Raw genomic sequence first — 23,454 nt, 5'->3', positions numbered from 1 at the left:
ATGGGGAGGCCAAATGTCCTGGTATGTGGGAGGTGGTCAGGTGCGCCCTGGAGATCTAACAGGTATGCATGGGTTAGCGAGATCTGAGAGTCCTTGGGCCACACCTAAGTATTTGCAGGGCCTGTGATACAGCCAGAATTTCCTCCTCTAATAAACTCCCTCTCTGAGACTTTCTACTTGTCTTTAACTCTTTTATTGTCTAAATGCTCACCGTAAAGAAGAAGAATAAAGGGAACTTGGTTTAGGGCTATGGGTGGAAGTTAAAGTTAATGGCGGAGCATGAATGGGGTGTCTGCAAGGAATTGTTAGAAAGGAGATTGGAAATAGAGCAAAGGCATATGTAAGTTCAGAACCTGACTCCTTTGTCGACTGGGAGTGGGGTAGAGGGCATGGGTCCAGCAGGTCACTGGTCTCGGGTTACCAGAAAGGTGAAGGCTATTCACCCGGGCCATTGGCTGGGGGTGCTGCTCAAAGCCAGGATCTGGGAGCCAGAGTCAGCACCTTGGGGTGCACCCGGGCATCATAGCAACAACAAACCCCAACACATTTTCATGGACCAGGGCGGATAAATGGGAGTTAATGACGTGGTTGCCACACATCTGAATCTGGGATATGTAAATGTGACACACAGTCTGAGGGTTTGGCAGGCTCTCCAGGGTCTTGCTTTGCGTATTTTGGCCTGTCTGCTCTCCCGACTTACTGCCCGTTGTCCTCACCTGCATGACTGGCCATATCTGGTTTGCCTACTGGTCATTGAAGGCATCTATAGGGGTGCCATCTGCCCCCATGTCCCTTTCCTGCTAGGCATGCTAAGTGGCCCGGGGCAGGGCAGGCAGGGACTCAGATTCCCTCCATCCCATTGCTGGGATCTCACTTCCTTCCTCCGCCCGCCTTACACGTGGAAGGATTCCGCTGTGCTCGTCCACCAGTTGTCGTTTTTGTCTCTTAGCAGGGATGGTGGCAGGAGGACGCCTCACACAGCAGCACGTGAGGACCCACAGGGACTCTGGCCCCTTGCAGCTGTGCGTTCAGAGGGAAGATGCCCAAGGTTTTATTATCTTTTCCAGAGTGCCCTTTTTTTCTGCTTGCATGGCAGGCCCTTTCTAAAATTACAGCCATAGGTTGCTTAATGACGGGTATGTTCTGAGAAATGTGTCGTTAGGCAGTTTCGTCCTCATGTGAACATCACAGAATGTACTTACTACGCGTACCTGGACGGCATAGCCTACTGCACACTAGGCTGTATGGTGTAGCCTATTGCTTCTAGGCTACAAGCCTGTACCACATGGTACTGTCCTGAATACTGTGGGCAACTGTAACACAGTGGTAAGCATTTTGTATCTAAATATAGAAAAGGTACAATTAAAACGGGGTATCATCTTATGGGACCAGTCTCTCATCCCACGTGGACTGTCATTGTTTGAAACGTCATTATGTGGTGCATGGCTGTATTTTGCTGCTTGGCCTAAGGTGCCAGGGCATTCTCTGGGTAAGCCTGAGGGGCTTTGCAGGATACCGTGTTTTATCAAGGTTGAAATTCGTTGTAGCACTTTACACCGTGTCCCCTTTGCGGCTAACAGAGCAGGAGCCCTTCAGTGTCTACTGTCACAGGTGTAGAGCTGCTGTGTTGGCGAGCAGGTGGGTGGTTGTCCTGAATTACTGTCAGGCTTTAGAGTCTTACAGAAAATACAGCCTTGGCTACTTATAGCTTGTGATTTGAAGTTTCCCTAATGATGGGCTGGGTAGTACACTTTAGCAGTTTGCTTTGGACAAATTGTATCATTCTTAAGTTCACTCACTTTAGCCTTTGAGAAACTTCAAAGCTTGTTTCCCTGATCTTCCTAGTGGCCCTGGATTATGAGCCAAGCATTTGGATTCCTTTGCACGTGTAGCACTGCACATGACCTTGGAAGACGTATACTTATGTGAGTGTGTGCGTGTGTGTGTGTATATGCCCGTATTTGCGTGCATGTGTGTGTGTGCGCGCTTGTGTATGCACATGCACATGTGGTCAGCCATGCAGCCAAGTCTCAGAACAATCGTTCCACTGGAAGTAACCCAGTCTGGAGGCGTCTGGCCAGGTGGTGCGGTCTGCAGCACGATGTTTGTTTCTCCCAGCCCCATGAACCCCAGTGGGGCTGGTCTCTACAAGAGCAGGGTAGGAAGCAGCAGTGCATGCCCAGCCGTGGCTGTGTAGGCAGAATCAGCCTTCAGGATGGAGGGTGGGACCCTGGAGCCATGCCCGAGTGTGTGTACCATTAGTCCCTGATGGGGCACTCCATCTTGGGCCATTCTGCCCCCTGGTCTCTCTACTCCTCCTCTGCAAACCAGGGGGGCCAGCAACCTGTTGGGATCCTGGCCCTGGCCGGATTAATGGATGGGAACTGAGCTCCTTGGCTGCCCAGCTGAGGTTCAGTGTGGCCCCATTCTCACTTCCTCTACTCCCCCTTGTACTCTGGGATCTCAGTATTTCTTTAAGAGTCTTGAGGGGTTTCCAGCCGTCAGGACAAGCAGGTGGGTGGGTATGTAGGGGAGCAGACCCCAGGGGGCCTGAGGAGAGAGGGGGAAGGTACCCCTCCTTTGTGCTGTGTAGCTGCTCAGCCTGGGAGACACTGTGGGGGAGGCTGTGGCTTCCTCCTTCCGCCCTCTGGGGATGCCCTGGCGGCCTGTCCCTTGGGGTGTTGGGAGGAGGTAGCTTGGCTGACTGTCCCTGCTCACGGTCAGGGTCCTCCTACACAGCAGAACTGGAGGTAAACACTGGGTTGCCTTGGCAACTGGGCTGTACCGCAGCTCCAAGTGCTCCTGACTAGAGAAGTTCCCATTGTCTCAAGTTTCTAGGATGGGTTTCTATTTTGATTTTTTTCTTTTTTTTTTTTTTCAATTAGCAAGAATGACTAAGATACTAAAATGTCTGACCTGGTTTCTATAATTTCTTAATAAACATTTGTCTTCCCTTTATAGGAGGAATGTTTTAGTGATTCATTGACTTTTCTCTGAGACGGTGGCGAGGCCCTGGTGAGGCAGTGCGGGGGCAGCAAAGAGGGCCCCCCGCTGCCGACAGCTGGCACAGGAGGCTGGGAGAGCACTGGCCACAATCCAGGGACCAGGCGTTCTTACGTAAACACCACACCAGGATTTTATTGGCTTTGAGGCTAATTAAGTTCCATGGAAAATTTTGGGGAGATGCCTTTCCCCTGTTGGGTGTTCAGATACCCATAACTGGTGCTTCCAGCAGCTGTCTGAAGGCTGATGAGTCTGACTGAGCCCGAGGAGCGCCCTCCCACCCACTGCTGGACTCTCCTGCCAGAGGCCTGGCCCCCTCCCTGCAGGTCAGGGCATGTGCTTGTTTATACCTTGTTGGTGATTGCTGTTAAATTCTAACTGCTCACGTAGGTAGCCTGGGCTGGCTGCGCCCAGTGGATGGCCTCCCGCCCCCCCGCCTGCTGTCTCGTGGGAGTGCCCCAGGTGGCACTTTGCTGTGGGAGATGCAGCCGCAGGCTCTCACACAGGCCTGACCCTTCACCTTGGATTTCACTGGGCTTCCCTGCTTTGCCCCACCATGGATTATCTTGTACAGAGTCACCCGCCCCATGGAGGAGCCAGGTGAGGATCCAGGGAAGTGGCTTTGTTTATTTTACTATCAGTAAATATCAGTAGGGCTGACCCAGGTTGCCCTGGTGGGTGGTGTGTCCTGTGAGCCTCTCTGCCTCTAGGCCTGTTTCCAGGGTCTCGTCTTCATTGTAGACCTGCAGGTCTATTTGCGTCCCTTCTCACGACTGAGGCAGGCTGAGGATGTGCTGAGTTGGGCTGGGCTGCCTCTTGGGTCCTCTCTCCACTGCCCTCGCAGCCATCCTCAGGCATGAACCTGTCTAAAAAGTCTCTTTCTGCAGCAGCTGCCGTGGCGGTTGCCAAGGGAGCTCAGCACTAAAAAGAAAAGTTCAGATCTGCTGCATTTGTTTTAGAATGAGTCCCTGGTGTTGCTTGTGCACACCCCAAGCCTCCTGGCCTTTCCAGGTTTCCCTGTTGAACAGGCGACTCTCCTGCAGTTGGGTGGCACAGGGCTGTCTGTGGCGAGGGCCCCAGCATCCCTCCTCAGCTGGGTGCTCACTTTCTTGTCATCCTTTCTCTCTTTGTAAAGCAGAAACAGTCCTGCTAACATCACCCCTTTCAAAGATGTATGCAGAATTTGTTTTTTTTTTTCCTGGAGAATATACTTTTTATAGTATTTAAGAAAAAACTCGTGCTGGGCATGGTGGCTCATGCCTGTAATCCCAGCACTTTAGGAGGCTGAGGCCGGAGAATTGCTTGAACCCAAAAGTTCGAGACCAGCTTGGGCAACATAATGAGACTCCACTAGGCATGGTGGTGCACACACCTGTAGTCCCAGCTGCTCAGGAGCCTGCGGGCAGGAGGATCACTTGAGCCCAGGAGGTGGCAGCTGCAGTGAGCCACGATCTTGCCACTGCACTCAAGCCTGGGCAACACGGGGAGATCCTATCTTAAAAACAAAAGAAAAAGATCTCAAGTCGAAGGTATTGAAATAGTATTGGAACGTGTTAAAGGAGTCCAAAACATGAGCACACTTGGGAGTTTCTCAGGAGACCCAGCGCCCCTGTGCTCTGTGTTCATCCCGACAGTTTGGGCTCTGGACCTGGAGCCCCGAGTCATTGCTGTGTCTCTCTTATTGGACCACCTCATGGAAGTTTGACTCCACAGATGTTGTGTTTGCATGGCCTTCCTTGGGAGCCTCTCAGTGTTTTATTTTTCATCAGAGAAAGGCCTTCTTGTCTGATCGTTCTTTGTTATCTGAACAGAGGCACTGTGGCGTAGTGATGAAGAGCCCTGGCCTCGGAGTGGGACAGGCTGGACCCAGCTCTGGGTTTTCACTGGGAAGTGGGTCTGGTCATGCTGCCTCTAGGAGCAGAGGGGTAGAACGTGGGTGAGGCACCCAGTAGGAGGGATGTGTGCGTGTGTGTCCATGTGTGTGTCGGGTGAGGTAAGTGGTGATTAACTTGCAAGAACAGAATTTCACCCCCTGCAGTATTGTTCATGGGCACCTGAATGAACAGACAGGTTTGCTGTCTTCTCAGACAATTCGGAACTTTTTTTTTTCTTTTGAGGCTGGGACAATTCAGAACTTTTTTTTTTTTTTTTTTTTTGAGGCTGGGTCTCAGTCTGTCACCCACGCTGGAGCAAAGTGGTACGATCTTGGCTCACCACAGCCCCAAACTCCTGGGCTCACACTATCCTCCTACCTCAGCCTGCCAAAGTGCTGGGACTCCAGGTGTGAGCCGCCACACCCAGCCCAGAACTACTGTGTTAAAGCAGGTGCTGGGTCACTTTCCAGGATCCTCACAGCCTGCCCTGAGCCCCACTTCCCAGAGTCACCCTGTGACACAGCATGTGGGGTGAAGCTCCCGGCATCTCCAGCCTCCGCTTCTGTGTCTGTAGCCTCCTGGATAAACCCAAACTGGCTGCAGAAAAGTGGTACAGTGGCCGGGCGCGGTGGCTCAAGCCTGTAATCCCAGCACTTTGGGAGGCCGAGACGGGCGGATCACGAGGTCAGGAGAACGAGACCATCCTGGCGAACATGGTGAAACCCCGCCTCTACTAAAAAATACAAAAAAACTAGCCGGGCGAGGTGGCGGGCGCCTGTAATCCCAGCCACTTGGGAGGCCGAGGCAGGAGAATGGCGTGAACCCGGGAGGCGGAGCTTGCAGTGAGCTGAGATCCGGCCACTGCACTCCAGCCCGGGCGACAGAGCAAGACTCCGTCTCAAAAAAAAAAAAAAAAAAAAAAAGAAAAGTGGTACAGTCTGTGAGCTTCTGTGAGCATCCTGTTGTTGCTATGGAGACCCTGTTGCTAGGCATCAGGCATGCTCAGACTAGGGAGTGGTGACCCCGTCTCAGGTGAGCCTCACGTGTTACCAGGTAACCAACCCCTCTCGGGTACCAACAAGCTGTACCTGGCCAAACTCTTTAGTCAGCAGAAGTAGCTGAACTGAAACCTCAACCTCAAGGTGGAAGACTGAGTTCCCAGAAGTCAGAACAGTTCTGGACAAGTCCACCTGTCTGAGGTGGCCTTGAAAGCTGCCCTGCACCCTGTGTCCGTAGTCTTGGGCAGTCTCACAGGGACAGAAGAGACTGTGCCTGCAGGTGGCCATGCTAGTCCTGCCGAGTGACCCCACCCCAACGGAGGGACTTTCTGAGACCAGGCAGTCTTGGGTGAGAATGCCGGCTGCCCTCCCAGGCACGCAGTGCCCTGCTGCGTGGCCGCCTCCCCTCCCGAGGCCCAGGCACCATGATGGGTTTCTTAACTGACAGCTCTTCAGTAGAGAACAACAGAAATCTTGTTTGCAGCAAAACTTGCCTCACTCGACCACTTTATAACAGCTCCTTCAAGTGGGGCGAGCTCATCGCTGCCGTCGGCATCTCAGCCATCGGCAGCCCAGAGAATCCCACTCAGGACTTAGGTTTGATATTTTTGTGTCTCGACTGGGCTTCGCTCGTTTCCACAGGCATTCTACTTCTTGTTTACAGGAGTAATTGCCTTCATGAGCTTTGGGCCATCTGCGGATATATGTATTTTTTTCTTTATTTTCTTTCTTTTTGGGGGCAGCAGTTCTGTGTTTGCAAATATGAGGATTGTTTCCTAAAGGGAAGCATGAGGCCTTCTTGAGGCTGGCCTCTTGGCTGCTGAACCGGGCCTTTGCACTCCTTTCCTGCTTTATTTCCGTCTTCCTGTGAGTGTATTTGGTATGGAAGTGCTTCCTGTGGTCGGAGGTGAACATTTGGAGTGACTAAGGAGAGCATGGCCTTCCTCGCTCTCCCGGCATCTGATTGCTCCGCGGACACTTGTGCCTGTTCCCCAGGCAGGGCCAGCCTGCTGAGGGGGTCGGGGCCTCTCCTGGCCATGGGGTTTCCACATCCGCCTGCTGGCCAGGCTCCTGTGCTTGGGGAAAGGAGGACGCTGAGGCACATACTGTCTCGTGCTCTGCTCTTGTGGTCGTGAGTGGCCTCTTCTCTCTTCTGCTCTGAGTGACTGGGTGTAGAGTGGCGCCTGTGCTGGGAACTGTCCTGCACCCTTGCACAGGGCCCGCCGGCTCAGGTGTGCAGCAGACACCATCCTGGGAGAAACAGTGGCAGGGTCTGGGGTGGCCACATTTGAATGTTCTGCAGAGGCAGATGCCTTGGGGACTTCAGACTTGTCCCCATCCCTAAGGCGGGACGCAGTGCCCACAGACAGGCTGGGTGCACACAGCCTCCCAAACAGCCTCCTGCAGTCTTAAGTCGGCACACCTCCCACCAGGGGTCGGCCCGCAGCAGTGGGAAGGAGACCAGCCTTCAGGCTGCTCACCTGAAGGGAGAAGGCACGGAGGCATGAGGGGTGCATCCAGCCTTCAGTGGGAATCCACAGGGGCCTGGGTGCTGACGGGCCCTGGCAGAGTCTGTGTGCACACCCTTGCTGTCAATCTCCTGAACCACAGTAGCAAGAACTGGATTTCACGTTAGGTGATAATTTCCAGCTTCAAGAAATGACCTGGAAAAGTTTTCTACTTAAACTGCCTGTTGTCGTTAAGAGCTGGTCAGCTCTGGCTTTCCAACAGCGCACACAGCCCTCAGGCCAAGCTGAGTCCTGGTGTGGGGATATTCCCACTGACTGCGAGTCATCGTGACTCCACAGGGAAGGTCTCCTTGGAGAGGTCTGAGGCCCTGGTGTACGAATTAACCTGCTCCTTAGTCTTCCCTGGGAGACCTCTTAATCCCCTGTCCCCACCCATACTTTTGGTCACTTGTCAGTCTTTGTATAATGTGTTCAGTGTTTCTCCCTGTGAGACCGCAGCAGAGACAGGAGAGCCACACATTGCAAGTCACCCGTGCCTGGTTGCTGCCCTAAATACTTACTCTGCACAAATGGCCTGGCTCTCGGGTGACTTTGGCCCTGGGGGATGTTCTCCAAACCCCTGGGACAAACACCTGCCAGTACTTAGCAGTCACCTCCTGCTGGCTCTGGGTACCCATACCACCCGGGGCCTGTCACTCCAGCTCCAGAGGTGAGGCTCTCCCCACACCCGTACCCATCTCTGTGCAGATGGAGACATCCCAGATTCGCCCCTCCAGCCTGTGTCAGGAGGATAGTGGGCACCTAGGCTTGCCCCTCTTTGGGGCAGGACTGAAGGAGTGTCAGCAGAGAGTGGCCTCCTTCACCTGCCTTTTAAGCCAGGGCATACTCTGAAAACATGCCATGGCTGGACATTTTCATGTGTCTGGCTGGCAGGGGCTCCAGGGGAGGTGGCAGGGGTGCCAGGCACCAAGGCCAGGAATCCCCAGCCACCCCAGACATTTGCCAAGCTTGGCTTCTCAGTGCCTTGGCTGGTGGCCTTTGGGGGTGACTTCACCCCACTGTCATGGCTGGCCCACGGCAAAAGGGGTCACCTGCTGCTTAGAAGCTGAGACTGGGCTGGGCCAGGCCAAGGGCCCTGTTTCTCTTCTGGGTTGTGGGGGTTTGGGCCAATGGGGAGGGAGAGATCATCCCCCAAGGGACCATTATAGAATTTGCTGTAAGAATGTGGAGAAGGAGTTCTGGTCCTTGGGTTTACAGATTTTCAGATTTTCATTCGAAACATAATGGAACCTTTCTTTTTACAAAATCTCCTGGAATCCAGTGCAGAAAGAGCTGGGAGGATGGCCGGGTGGGGCAGGATGAGGGTGGGAGGGGTTTTGACTTTGTCCTGGGGCTGTGCGGGATCCTCCCTGGGTTCCCCAAGGAAGCCGCCTGAGTGGGGAGGGAGGGGCCGCAAGTAACCAGGAGCAGGCCAAGGTTCCAGGGTTCAGCCCAGGACAGCCAGGCTAGGTGCAAGCCAACCCTGGGGACAGGCCAGCGAGTCTGAGCTGTTGCAGTTTGGGGCAGGTGCCTTCCAGGCTGTGTGAGTCAGGGTCCGCTCCTGGCCCTTCTGAGGGTGCCACCCTGGCCTCCCCACCTTTGAGCAGGTCAGGGGGTGGGTCTGGGCTCCATAGGGCTGGTCAGGAGGAGGCAGCTGCGAGATCCCGAACAGAGCCAGGAGAAGAGCAGAACAGATGACAGGCAGGTGTGCTGCATCGGGCTGGGACTGTGGGGTGTGGGCGGACAGGGGTGGAGCAGGGTCTTGGGCATTCCTCACTCATTGCCTGAGTGTCATGAGGGGCCTGGCCTTGGCTGGTGTTTCTGTCCCTTGAGGGCGTGGTGTCTGAGGGCAGGGCCTATGGCCTGTGTCCCCACCCCAGCCTGCCTTTGCCCTCCTGTACCTCTGGCCTGTGTCTTGCCCCTTTGAGTACCTGCCTGGAAAGCACTGGAGTTGGGGGCAGATCCTGCCTTGAGTGACCACCGCGTGCCCAGCAGCGAGCAGCAGAGGATCTCCAGGAGTGTGGCAGGGTCCCCTCCTGAAACTGACAGGAAATCCGTGAGTGTGAGGATTGGGTGGGGTGGAGAAAGCCCAGGAGGTGCACCATTCCTTTGGCCCCCAGCCCCCTCACCAGGGGACCCTGCCCTGCTCTTGTCTCCCAGTGGCCCTACGTGGGCAGCATCATGCCTGGCTGTTGCAGTTGTGAGGCCGCAGCCTGAGACTGACCACGCCAGGGCTTAGTGTGCTTCGTTCTGACCCGGGCGTCTGCCCTGCCAGCCTGATGTAGAGTCGTCAGATGCTGTGGGCCACACAAGGTCATATTTGCACCGTCAGTTTACCGGGGAAATGACTTGCTGGGGAGGGCTGCACCTGCTCCCCACCTCTCACCCCTGGTTGTCTCTTTTGCCTGCAGGGTACCGTTTGTAGGCACTATTAGGGGTTCTGGTTCTAGAGGGAGAGTATCTGAGCTCAGAGGGAGTGCGGCTCCACGAGTGTGTTCCTATGTGCCAGCATCTGGCACAGGCGTGTGTGAGCCCCTCTGTACAGATGCCAGCCTCACGCTGAGAGGCCCACAGCCCAGGCATTTCTCTGAGGAGCCCCTGCGAACCCTGACGGGAACCCAGAGCTGTTGTGCACAGAACACCAGGTCAATGATCTTGACTCTGTTTCTGGGAAGATTACCCATCTGTGGCTTCCAGAAAACACCTCTTCTTTTCTTCTGAAACTCACAGCCTTCTCCCCTGACCTCCTGTCCTCTGCTTTTCTCTGAGGCCAGAAGGAGAGATTTCCACATGGGCCCCTCACCCTGGCCACAGGCCTGAGCTCCTGCACCGCAGCTGCTGTCCTTCCCCTTCTGGACTGGTCCACTCTAACCTGACCCATCCTCTTTGGTAAAGAGTATGATGGACCCCCCCACCCCTGTTACCAGTATTCAGCCACCCTGGAACTGTGGCCACCCACACAGCTGTAGAAAGCCCCCAGGCCAGAGCCCCAAGGCCTCTTGCTGCCCCCTGCCCCAGCTTTCTCAGGAAATGGGGCGTCCCCTCCTTGCAGGCCCTGCAGGCTGACTTCTGTGTCACACAGCAGCCTTCACTTCCGTATCTTTCTTTCTCTTTCAAAGGCATCACCTTCAACTGGAAGAAGAAATGAAAATACCATCTGTGCCTCGAAATCTTTCTGTTTCTAGACAGGGACATCCCAGGTACTTGGTGGTGGGGCCAGGGCTCCTGCTTGCCATAGGAGGGCTGTTGGCCTGCAGGCCAGGCTCCTGCCTGCCACCACTCTGCACCCTCTGTGCTGGCGGCATCAGGGGGGGTCTGGGAAGATGCAGACTGGACGTGTGGGTTGGGTGGGCCAGTAGGGGAGAGGGGCAGCGTAAGGACCTGAGTCTGGGGGCAGGAGCAGACTGTGTTAGCAAGCATGGGTGAGGACCTTGGTTCCCCCACCTGCTGGCTGTCATCGGGGCTGGGACGAGGTCAAGTCTGTGACAGGGCGTGGCACCGAGTCCAAGCAGGTAGGAGGATTTGAGGACCTGTGAAGCTAGAAGGTCAAGCAGGGAATTCAGGGTTTGGACACCCTCCTGGGATCAGCAGGCGTTCCCCCTTCATTGCTCTGCTGGTAGCACCAGCCTTCCCAGAAAAAGGCTTCTTTGGCAGGGCCTGGGAACCCCCTGGAGTGATCAGGGCGACCAGCTTCTTTGCTGAGCCCCACCAGGACATCACACCTCAGGAAGAGGCTGTCCTTGGTTCTCCTGGTGGGGAAGGGGAGCTGTGAACAAGGCTTCCCCCTGAGGTGAGGCTGGGGGTGGGCAGTGGAGACTGGAGGCAGAGAGGAGCTACCCAGGCTTTGCGGCACGTGGGTGGCAAGCCTTCTAGAACCTGTGTGTGCTAGCGTCAAAGGGGACCCTCAGGCTGGGCTGGGAGGGGCCCCACCTTTACTGTGGTGATGAGAGGCAGGATGTGGGGCCCAGGGGGTGACTCTGCCTTGGAAGTGCTGCTTATGAGGGATGGGGCTTCCTATAGCAGGTCCTTAGCCAGTGGAACCGCAGGGTAGGGGAGAGGCAGGGGCAGTGTGACTTGGGAAGTCAAGGCAAGAAATGGCTAAAGGAGAAGCGGGTGTCTCAGTGGCTGGGCCCAAAGGCCCCCCATCCTGCCATCCTGTGGCAGCAGCTTGAGGGGGGCCCAACCTCTTATGTCTGCCCTCCCACACCCTCCAGCCTCTGGGGCCCTGGGGCGGCATATAGGCTGCAGGGGTTGGGGGCTGCCTCTGTTGTAGTGGCTGCGAGGCTGGTGGAACAGGAAGGTGTGTTGTTGGCTTCTCCTGGACCACACCCCCTGAGGATGACGCCCTCCCAACACGAGGGAGAGAGCTGCGCTTCTCAGTGCATTCCAGATCTCAGGCTTCATTGTCTCCAGCCTGGCCTTCTCGGCCACGCCGCATGAGTCTCCCTCAGTGTGGAGGCTTCTTCCTGCACTTTCTGGGACCTTTATTTCTGAAGGCGGGAGGCAGGCCTCGAACCCCAGGTGCACTTGCTGGTGGAGGAAAGTGGAAAACACACAGGCTTTGTGGGAAGACAGGACGCCATTCCTCCTCCCGTGGATTGCCTGTGGAGCTGGGACAGGAAGCTTGCTACTCTTGTCAGAATGACTGTGGAGGGTGACTGGAGGGTGATGCCTAGAAGAGGGAGCGGTACACAGGAGCACAGGCGCCCCTCTTCATCTTGGTTTTGCACTAAAGGGGCGGCAGAACCCAGAGGGCCTGGCTGTGTCAGCCCAGCCTCCAGTGCCTTCCGAAAGGAAAAAACCATGCGTGGCACGTAGGCACACGCGCAGGCCGCGCCACATACTTTTTATTGAAGTATACATGTGCTACAGACCATTTAAGTACAGAAAAGCTAAAAGAAGAAATTAAGTGGCACCCACAGTTTTCCTTCCCAGACAGGACTGTTGCTTGGCCCTGTTCTCACTGAAAACCTGCCAACATGGAGCCCAGGAAGCCCCTCCTGGCAGCCAAGGGTATGGCCCTGTAGTCACGGCAGCCTGCCTGCTCTCGCCACCGATGTCCGCATTTTTTAGACCCTGGAGTCCTGACTGCATCTCAGGCCACAGTGCCTTGGGCTCCAGCGGGTGTCTCGGTGCTGGCATTGTAGAGTTTAAGCACCACCCCGGGGCCGTGGCGGAGGCCCAGTGTGCTGCTGTAACAGAAATACTGGAGATGGGTGGCAAATAAACAACAAGTTTATTTTCATAGTTCTGGAGGCTGGAAGTCCAAGATTAAGGTGCTGGCAGATTCCGTATCTGGTGAGGAACCGCTTCCTGGTTCGTAGACAGCTGTTTTCTTACTATAACGTCGCATGGTAGAGGGGACGACGGGATTCTCTGGGGTCTCCTTTCTAAGGGTACTAATCCCATAAGGAGGGCCCTGTCCTCATGGCCTTATCACATTCCCAAGGCCCCACTTCCTAAGGCCACCCGTCACCCCGGGAGTTAGGGCCGCAGGGTGCGGGTTTCAGGAGGCATGGACGTTCAGCCTATCGTGCTCAGCGTTCTTGCCTAACCTCGGAGTGCAGATGGCGAGGTGCGGTGGGGTACGGTATCCTCTGCAGGCCTACTCCCCCCATTCATGGCAGCTTTTTTGCCCCTTAACTTTGTGGGGCCACAGCCTGTGACTGTCACTTCATCTGGGGGAATCCCAGGGCCCAGGGCAATGCTGCTGCCCGTTTAGGGAGGGGAGGCTGGCGCCGCTGTCCCTGTGAGCCGCCTGTGCAGATTATGACGTGTTCCCCCAGAGCCTGGGATGGGCTGACACTGGCGGGTGTGTGAGAGGCAGGCGCCCTGTCAGGCGGCAGTGGTACGGCGGCGCTTTCCTCGATGGAACGGCCACCGTGCTGAGGACCTGGGGATCTGGAGGCGCTTGCCTCATTCTGCACGGACTCTCAACGTGAGTCTCTGGGACCCAGTCTGCTCCAGCTGGTGCCGGCCTGTGGTTAGTCACCTGGCCTCTGATACTTCACTGTCCTGGCTACATGAGTGCAAGGGCAGCGCTCTACTCTTAGTGCCTAGCATGCAGTGGGGAGGAAGTAGGCTGGTGTCTGCAGAAGTCCTCCGGGCCCGTGTGAGGTCGGTATGGGCCAAGCCTGTTGTGCCCCTGCGCCTGTGACCCATGCTGGGAGCGGGGGCTTCAGGTCCTCAGGCTGCTTTAAGCCTGTTTCTCCTGGGCCCGGAGGGCTTCCTGGGGGAGGGGGTTCACAGCTTCCAGGTCCCCTCCCGCCAGTGTGAACTTGGGTGTGAATTAATGAAAAGCAGATGAGCTCAGATGTCCCTGGAATTCCACATGAAGTTGAATGGTATAATGTAACCAGCCATGTGTTCTTGGCGGAACCAAAAGTACTCAAGAGTGTTGCTGAAGCTGCCAAGTCCTCAGAGTAGCCTAGCCTTTGCCGAATTTGTGATTCATGGGATGAATCCCATTTCATGAGATGATGTGCTTTTCTCCACCGAGTGAAACCCTAGAGAAAATGACCCCTACCTCTCGGCCATTCCAGACTTAGAGAGTGGTACAGCATGCGGCCCCTGTTTTTAAGCCAATATGCCCATTATAGGGCAGGAAGGGGCCAGGGTCTGCCCCAGTCGTGGTAGGATATTGGGCAGCCTGGACCCATGGATCCTGGACAGAAAGATGAAGCTTTGGGACTGGGGAGGGAGGGGATGGGCCAAGCAGGCCCCCAAGGGTGCAGGGCACCTGGATGCCGACCACATGGGTCCATTGTTCGGAACCTCGCCCTAGCTCTCCTCTGCCTGGGCCTAATGAGAACAGTGGTCTCTCGGCTGAGCAGGTGGACACCTGTGAATGTCATCTCATTACAGATCTCAAAGGAGGGAGTCTGTGTGGTTCTGGGCAAGGATGCTCCACTTCGCTTCTGTCTTCACCAAACTCTTAAAATTTGAAATGTAGGAAATTATGCCCCTGCAGGGTTCAGGATAAAGGAAATGACACCCAAGCCTCGGTTCTTTGTACCTGTTCCATCCACTGGGTATTTAGAGAAAGCAGCTTGGCGTGTAGGGTGGTCTCTGGCCCAACTTCACCCTCTTTTTTGGTGAAGTCTGGGACTTACACAAGGACTGGCTCTTTGGCTCAGCTTTCAGACCTTGACGGATCCGCAAGGAAGCTTTGGTCTGGGTACAGCCCTTGAGAAGCACCTTAGAGGTGGCCATGCCAGTGGAGAAGGTGAGGCTAACCAAGCTCGTGAGGTGCGCCCATGGCCAGGCCAAATGCAGGCCTGGCACTCTTTGCCCAGCAGCAGTTTTGAGTAAGTAAGGAGCTTAATGTTTAATGGCCTTTGTGTAAGGACATGATAATGACGGTGACAGCAGGGAGGCTAGGAGGGAGTGTGGATGGACTTCCGAGTAAGAGTTCCCCAGTGTCTCCAGGAACCACTTGCTTTGTAAAATGACCCAAATCCGCCATCCCTGGACCTGGCGCAGACTCTGAGTTGGGCCACGGCCTGGGAAACCTGCATTGGAAAGTCTTTGCTTAGCCCATATCATGGACTTGCTTTTGGTGCTCTGGGCTGGGGTCAGATGTAAGTGTGTTCCTGTTGTTGTAAGAAGCTGCCTTGCCAAAAGGTCATCATTGGAGTGCCTGGCACTTGTTTTTGTTTCTACTTGTGAAAGTGGAACATGTTAATTAAGGATGATTTGGGAAACAGGAAAGTATCAAGAAACATTAATAAAAAGGAAAATCATTAACTTCAATCCCACCACTCACAAGTCAACACTGTTAAAAGGGTTTTGCATGCTGGGCGCGGTGGCTCAGGCCTGTAATCCCAGCACTTTGGGAGGCTGAGGTGGGTGGATCATGAGGTCAGGAGCTTAAGACTACTGGCCTGGCCAATATGGTGAAACCCCATCTCTACTAAAAATACAAAAATTAGCTGGGTGTGGTGGCGGACGCCTGGAATCCCAGCTACTCCGGAGGCTGAGACAGAGAATTGCTTGAACCCGGGAGGTGGAGGTTGCAGAGTGAGACTCCGTCTCAAAAAAAAAAAGGGTTTTGCAGTGAACAGAACAGAAGTCACTGTTTAAGTAGAGTTTACACAACAGGGGTCCCCAGGCTGCCCTGTACCTGGGAGCTTCAGACTCTTCCAAATAGGCCTCCCCTGGACCCTCAGATCTTGGAGGCTTTGTGGTCCAGCCTTGGACGCTGGGTCCTGAGATCTTGCAGTTCAGGGAAAGGTGAGATTGTCTCACAGCAGAGGCCTGGCCTGCTGCAGGCCACGCTCAGGGGTTTCTACCTCCCTCAGTCCCAGTGTCTGCCCTACAGGCTCCCTTGGTCCCGCTCAGAATGCACAGACCTGACGGCACCAGTGAGGACAGGCTGTGTGAGCTCTGCCTGGCCCAGGTGTGGGCTGGCCATGGGCTCCATGCCTGCCTTCTCCATGAGCCATGAGGTCGGCCAGCAGCCTCAGCAGCTGCTGAGATTAGTGTCTGTAAGGTGGTGCCCCTTGGTGTGCCTCTGGCTGCTGGCCCTATGGTGGCCCCATGGAAGGGCCTGTCAGCATCTACTCTATCCTGGGGACAGGAGCAGTATCTTCAGGGCTGTGGGTCTGCCGACCTGGTCTGTGCATTTCCAGCCTCCTGTGTGCTTCCCAGCTCTGAATTATGACCACTGTGCTGATTTATTTCTTCTGACATTTGCAAACTGTTAGGTGGCAGAGATCAGTGAATAAAAACTTAATAAAAGGCTATATTTAATCCCATGCATCCTAGGCTGAGCCAAGTTCCCTTAGGACTGAGCATCACCAGATAGAACCCAGAGACCACTAGCTTTGGGACCTCCAGGGTGGCTACTTGGAGTTTTTGTGGGGAGGGCAGTTTCTTGACTGTGGAGCATGACGAGGCCAGACCCACCTCCCCGTCTGTCTGCAGCCACCATGCAGCCCACCTAGACTGTGGGCTCTGTCGGTGCCACCTCGGAGTGTGCAGCTTGCTCTGGGTGGGCCTTCCAGGGGAGGAGGGACTGCAGAGGTGGTGACAGGGAAGGGACCCTGGGCCAGGGGGCTGGTCTCAAGGGTGGCTCCACATCTGCTGACTTTGTGGCCTGATTTCCTGGTCTGTCACTTAGGGAGTTTTGCTGGGGCCTGTTAAAGGGGGAGTGCCTGGAGGTATCAAAGCAGGTGCTTGTGGCCCTGGTCATCCAGCAGTTACTGGGGGTGTTTACAGCCACCTGTGCTGGGCCTCCCCTGGAGAGGAAGTCACACCCACGTTAAGTGCGTGGGGAACCTGTCCCAGGCATGCTGTAACCATAGCTGCAGGTGCTCTGGGGGTTGCCTCCCGGCTGTAGCGGGCCCGCTTGTGAAGAGGGGAGCCCCAGGTTGGGGGGTCTGGACTGGGCAAAGTCCCTGCCATCTGGCCTGCCCACCTGGGGCTGGCCATGTTGGGCCTGGTCCCACCAGGGCTTGGGGTGCTTCCAGATCTGTTTTCATTTTCGATTCCCTTTATTGCTAAAACCACCTCGGGGCTGCAGAGAACAAACGGTTGTCCTCAGCTGACCTCAGATTCCTGGCCTCAATTGTTTGCCTCTTGCTAATTTTAGCTGCTGATCATTTCCACCCTTATCCTCCCCCCAAAGGGAGACACAGACCAAGAATAGCTGCTGGGAAGGGGGGCTGCGGTGGCTGTGGCCAGAGTTCCAACAGTGAGCTGGCAGGGCTGTGGGTGGCTGGCTGTGGCCAAGCCTGGGGCAGGGGGCTCTCGGCAGGCAGCCCCCGACACCGTTCCCCTCTCTAACCGAGGACCCTCTATTGCAGGCGTGGGCCTCAGAGGAGAAGAGGATTTCGCAGTTCCTTCTTTTAAACAGAAACCAGGCTGCTTCTGGGGAAAAAAGTACACCCCTATGGCCCTGCCTAGCTTGAAGACCCCTGAGAGTCCCTAACTCCCCTGAGCCCTTCCGACTCCAGGACCCAGGTTGTAGTGTGGGGTCAGATGTGGCACTTGACCACAGGCAGGCCCTGGAGACAGTGTCAATGTGGAGGCCTCGGGCCTGTCCAGTCCCTACCCGGCATGGCCCCGGAGCCTGGCGCAACTCTGCCCTCCCAGTGAGTGTCAGGCTGCGGTTGACTGAGAGCAGTGTTCAATCCAGGACATCAGCCCGGGCCTGCAGGATGGGACTTTGCTTGCCAGGGGCAGGCAGGGAAGCAGCTGACCAAACCCCAAACCCTGGTGTGCTGGTGAGCAGGCCTGGGGAGAGCCAGAGGAGGGATGGGCTGAAATCCAGCTAGGAGGAGTGGCCTCCGGGCAGGGCCTAGGGTTGCAATCTCTGTCCATATATTAATAGTTTTTTGTTTTTTGTTTTTGTTTTTGAGACGGGTTTCACTCCTGTTGCCCAGGCTGGAGTGCAATGGTGCAATCTCTGCAACCTCTGCCTCCCGGGTTCAAGCAATTCTCCTGCCTCAGCCTCTCAAGTAGCTGGGATTACAGGCACCCGCCATCACACCCAGACAATTTTTTGTATTTTTAATAGAGATGGGGTTTCACCGAAATGTTGGCCAGGCTGGTCTCAAACTCTTGACCTCAAGTGTTCCGCCCACCTTGGCCTCCCAAAGTGCTGGGATTATAGGTGTGAGCCACTGCACCCGGTCATATTAATAGTTTTTAAACTTCTGTTTGGAGAACTTCAGACAGATGCCCACATCTTCAGGACACCCACATTTTAAGCACCTGCTAGCCCCCTGCAGTCTTATCTCTGCCCCTCCCCCACCACCGTCCCCTCCAATTGTTTTGAAGGAAATCCCAGATGCGGTATCAATTTGTCCATAAATATTTTAGTGCCTTACATCTTCAAATGAAAGCCTGATACATCTAATTTTGATACTGGGCTAATAGTGTGGAGTGAAGAATCCAAAGCCTGAGGTCACCCCACATGACTTGGTATTGTATGGGTCCAGCCCTAAAACCCCCTAGCTTGGGGTTGGAGCCACCATTTAAAGAAGTGATAGAGCTCATCTCGCCATCCCTCAGCCTGGAGTTAAAACTAGTCCGTAGGTAAAAAGAAGGCAACCAGGACACAGGTGTTTATGAGATCAAAAGCAACAACAACTGAAACAATCAGCAGTGCTACTGAGGTAACACAGATGGTGAGGAAGAGGCCAGGTGCTCAGTGTCTCCTGTGGACGCCCCCTCATCTCCCCTGAGCAGAAGGGCGGGGTGTCATCTCCACATGCCTTGGGGAGATGGCAGGGCCAGCACCCTCTAATGGCTTCTGAAGAGGAGCTCCTAGGAGAAGAAAGTGATGCTCTAAGGAAAGGCTGGACTGGCGAGAACGCTACACCCATCCCATTTTGTAAATTATGTTACAAATTGTATTATAGTAGTGCATGTGGTAATACACATAGCTTAAGGATCCAGTCATTCTGTACGCTCACTGTGATAAGCAGGTCACCCCCACCCTCTGCCAGCTTCTTCAGCTACTGCCTTTGGTATTTACCTTTCCCAGCTCGATCACATGCTCAGAGGGGCTCTTCTCGATGGTAGAAGAGTGTTGGACATTATCTCCTGACTTCCCATGATGGCACATGAGTGCCTGCAGGCACCCTTCCCCCACACATGTGATAATTAGATATTTAGGATGGAGCCAGCATGCAGTATTTTGGGGATCATGACAGTAAATGCTAGTTGCAGGTGACCCATACATTACACGTGTTTCTTTCCCTGAGGCTCAATAGTTGCCATTTCTGCTTGATTTTTCCAGTGCTGTTGTCCCCACACCCCTAGCCCTCCAGGTGTCCCCACACACCCAGTGTGGCCTGTTCTGTGTGGCCTGGGTAACATCTCTGCGGGGGTTGGCTGTCATCCTGGGACCCCTCCCTACCATCTGGGCCCCATTTCCTGGAGCCCCTGCCGTCTGCTTCTTGGTGGAGCTCCTGCTGCATAGCCTCCTGGAAGGGGTGCACTGGAGGCCATTTTTCCTTTCCTTCTGACTTTTATTTTAGGTTCGGGGTTACATGTATAGGTTTGTTACATGGGTAAATTACATGCCACAGGGTTTGATGTTATTATTTCATCACTCGGGTAATAAACATAGTGCCTGATAGGTAGTTTTTCAATCTTTCACCCTCCTCCCTCCCCACTCAAGTAGGACCTGGTGTCTGCTGTTCCCTCCTTTGTGTCCCTGTGTACTCAGTGTGTAGCTCCCACTCATAAGTGAGAACGGGCCAGGCACGGTGGCTCACACCTGTAACCCTAGCACTTTGGGAGGCCAAGGCGTGTGGATCACCTGAGGTCAGGAGTTCAAGACCAGCCTGACCAACATGGTGAGACCCCATCTCTACTAAAAATACAAAAATTAGCCGGGTGTGGTGGCGGGCGCCTGTATTCCCAGCTACTCAGGAGACTGAGGCAGGAGACTTGCTTGAACCTGGGAGACAGAGGTTGCAGTGAGCCCAGATCATGCCACTGCACTCCAGCCCAGGCGACAGAGCGAGCCTCCATCTCAAAAAGTAAGTGAGAACATACAGTGTTTGGTTTTCTGTTCCTGCGTGAGTTCACTCAGGAGAATGGGAGGCTATTGTTTTAAGGCTTATGTGTCTGGAAATGTCTTGATCCTGGTCTGAGGCTGATTCACGTTTCTCCGGGTTGAATCATAGGTGGGAAGGGTTTACTCGTGGGGTTTAGAAGGCTTAGCTGCAGTCTCTGAGCTCTGATGTTGCTGCGGAGAAGACGGAAGCTGTTCTGATTCTGGCTGTGTGCACCTGCTGGTCTCTTTGCCTCTCAGGGCCTTTTGGGCTTGTGCCTTTACCCAGGGCTTGGAGGTGTGCACATACGTGGAGGTGCTCGGCCAAGCTCTGTCCTCTGCAGCGGGCCCTTCGGGTGGCATCTGGAAAACATTCTTGCCATTTTCTTCACGGTCCACCTCACCTCCTGTGTTCTCAGGGCTGCCTGCAGTTTCTTTTATTTGGAGCTGTTGGACTGATCCTTACATTTTCGTATTTTTTCTCTCTTACCCATCCATTTGTATTTTTGCTCTGTTTTCTGTGAAATTCTCTCAGTGTTCTCTCCCAAACCCCGCTATTGGGATTTTTATTTCTGCCACATTTTTCCTTCTGTATCTTTACTTTCAAACTCGGGTTTCTGGGCCTCCCTTTTAAAGGCGCATGCAGTTCTTGCTTCCACCAGGCCGTCTGTGCGGTGAGGATATTAGTGACAGCTCTGGAGGTCTTCTCGTTGCGTGGCCTCTGCTCCCCCCGCATCACCTGTCTCTGCTCCTTGGTCTGGGTCTCTCGCCCACCCACGTCAGGCTCTTCTGTGTTGTCTGCTGATCCTCGATGTCTGCTGACATAGCCCAGAGAGCCTTGAGCTGAGTGGGGGCTCCTGGGTGCCCAGCGGGCTCAGCGATGGCGGCCTCCTGTGGGTGGTCTATTGGACCATCCCCTTCAGCGTTTTCCCCCGAGATGAGTGTTCTGCTCCTGCCTGGGGGCGGGAAGGTGGTCCTGCTGCCGCAATGGGAGAGAAGCTGGGAGGCAGTACTCAGTGAGCGGGCTGTTCCTCACACCCCCGTTCTGGAGGCTGCCCCACTCTGAGCTGGGTCTGGAGTCCTCGGTCCAGAGCTCCCTCCTGTGTGGACCCTCCCAGAAAGTCAGCGTCTGGTCCCTGGCAGGTGCAGGAAGGGCAGGCAGCCATCTGTAAGGTGGGGAAAGACCTTGTGTCCACAGCTGCTTTATCTGGTGTCCAGGTGCCCCCCACTAACTGCACCGCCACCCCCACCAGAGACTCCTGAGCCTTTATGGGGAAATGTGGATTGCTTTCTTGCCTTCTCTGCTGTCTTTCTAATTTCTTGCTTCCAGATTATTTTTGTTATTCTCTTTATGTTTTGTTGTCTGCTAAAATCCACTTTCTTTCATTGTAGTGGGATCTGGGGCTGGAAAGGTGGTGGGTGCCTGTGCCTGACCTGCCATCTTTATCCAGAGTTCCTATTAGGCCTTTGGTCCAGTGCAGGAGGTCTGGGGAGAGATGAGAGGATAAGGTAAGCACTAGGCAGGGGGTCTTGCCCAACGGTGTTATCCAGGAGTTTGCCAGAGATACACCCAGCAATATCCTGGAAGCAACTGAAGGCAGCTCACAAGATGACAGTTGTGCAGAGGAAGGAGAGAGTCCAGACCTAAGGTTGGCAGGTTGACTATAGTACAGTCACAATTGTCTGCATTCTTACAGTTTCCATCAAAACAGCGTTGCCTCGAGTGGCTGCTCAGCTCCCCCGTGGTTAACATGCTTGCAGCAATGGATGAGAGCTCCAGTTGCTCCACCAGCATTTAGTATTGTCAGTGTTTTGGATTTTACCCATTCTCGTAAATGTGTATAGTGATATCTCTTTGCTGTAATTTGAATTTTCATAATAACAAATGACACTGAGCACTTCTTCACACAGTTGTTTACCATCTATCTTCTTTGATTGAGTGTTCAGATCTTTTGTTCATTTTTTAAATTGGGCGTTTGCTTATTGTTGAGATTGAGTTCTTTATGTATTTTCGATACAAGTTGCCTTTACTTTTGATCAGCCTCAGATGAAGAGCATGTTTCTCAGCTAAATAAACCTGGCTCTGTAATTGTGGATTCCAGCCTCATGTTCCTGTCTTGCCTCGGTGTTTCAGAAAATCTCTGAAGAGGTGGACAGCAATGTCATCCCTGGGCTATCAGCAGCCATCAAGGCTGTGTCGGTGTGCAAGCAGTCACACTGCCTCCCGATGCCCAGAACAAGGGTGCTAACCGCACACTGGCTCCTGAAGCCAGGAAACGTTCCCTTCAAGATGGCAGAGGAAAGGTGGGGGCAGTAGGAGTCAGCTGGACGTGCGTCACCCCACTGCGCTCAGGGAAGATGCTCCTGGCTTCCCTTGGAAGGCAGGTAGTGATGAGGCTCTCACAACGGAAAGGAAATGGAAATGTCTGTTCTTTGGGTTCAGCTCTCATGAGTCCAGAGGTAGCACCATTCATCTGGAGAAGACCTTCACTTGCAGCAATCCATGATCTGGAAGCTTCTGGGGCAAGGGGCAGATATACCTCTCCCTACATATTCCTTCAGGAGCAACAAGAGTTGTGACTCAGGGGTGTGTGTGAAGGAGAGAAACTCCAGAGCCCTTGTCTCGGGGTGGCTTCTGGCCTTCTGTTGGCAGAAACCATTGGTATTCTATTAGTGCTGTGTTTAAAACGGACCTTGAGAACGGAAATTTACAAATGTGTTTTGTAACCCTTAGCAAAAGGAGAGCAAACACCTTTATGAAATTCTGGCATGTGGTCCTTTTAACCTTTCCAGGCAGTGTACTGGTGCATGCAAACTAGCGCTATTCCCTTCTTAGGAGCTGGGGTGCTGGATTCTGTGGAAGCCGTCCCAGCTGTGAGCTGGACTTGGGTAAAAGGTGTGTGTGTACATGCACCACTTTGTTATACAGTGTTGTTGCATTAATTCCAACTGTCCAAATTGATTCATTTGATGAAGACAGAAATGCAGAAAGGAGAGTCACACACAAATCCCATCTTCCTGAGGTAACCTCTGTTTCCTTCCTGCAATGAGAGCTCTGGCATATGCATTTCACGTGTGCATTTGAGGGTGGGGCTCAGCCACTTGGTAGTCTGTTTTCTTCCCTGTCCACGTTCCCAGGGGCTGTTTATGAGCGGCTCACATCAGTGGTTCAGAAGAACATTTGAGAGAGAGAGCTGGGCTGTCTCCATGGGCTTACTCTCCCTCGTCCACCCCATTCAACAGATTGTGAAGCCTGGTTCCAGTGACCTTGGGGACAACCTCGAGGAGCGCTGAGCCCCCTACCCACCATGTTGTGGTCCTGGGGGAGGGAGGCAGGCAGGACACAGGACAGTGTTCCTGCCCCAGTGGCTCCTCCCAGCTCTTGCTAGTCCTCCCTTGGCATCAGGCAGACCTAGGTAGCCTCAGGCCTTGGAGTCCCATACAGAGCTGTTGCAGAGGGGGTCACTCCAACCTGGAAGCTTCTGGGGGCCTAGCCATGGAATAGTGCAGAGTGTTGCACTGCTTTTCTTCCTGGCTGGTGTCCCTGGGGTCAGCTCCCTTAA

The 23,454-nt window shown here is 54.3% G+C and overlaps 1 protein-coding gene across 1 annotated transcript in view; it reads left to right on the top strand.

Annotated features, from left to right (window-relative positions):
- Positions 1-3,557: 3,557 nt before the first annotated feature.
- KLF13 (Kruppel-like factor 13) overlaps positions 3,558-23,454 on the top strand; it is a 32,857-nt gene continuing 12,960 nt past the window's right edge. The window contains exon 1 of the mRNA XM_011949246.1: positions 3,558-3,603. Within this exon, the coding sequence (XP_011804636.1) occupies positions 3,591-3,603 (13 nt within the window). The 5' untranslated portion in view covers positions 3,558-3,590. The remainder of the gene's footprint in view (positions 3,604-23,454) is intronic.

The sequence above is a fragment of the Colobus angolensis genome, unplaced genomic scaffold, assembly GCF_000951035.1.
Source record: "Colobus angolensis palliatus isolate OR3802 unplaced genomic scaffold, Cang.pa_1.0 Scaffold294, whole genome shotgun sequence".
NCBI classification, from domain to species: Eukaryota; Metazoa; Chordata; class Mammalia; order Primates; family Cercopithecidae; genus Colobus; species Colobus angolensis.
The sequence above is the reverse complement of the archived record's forward strand: the minus strand, read 5'-3'. Positions and strand labels throughout refer to the sequence as shown.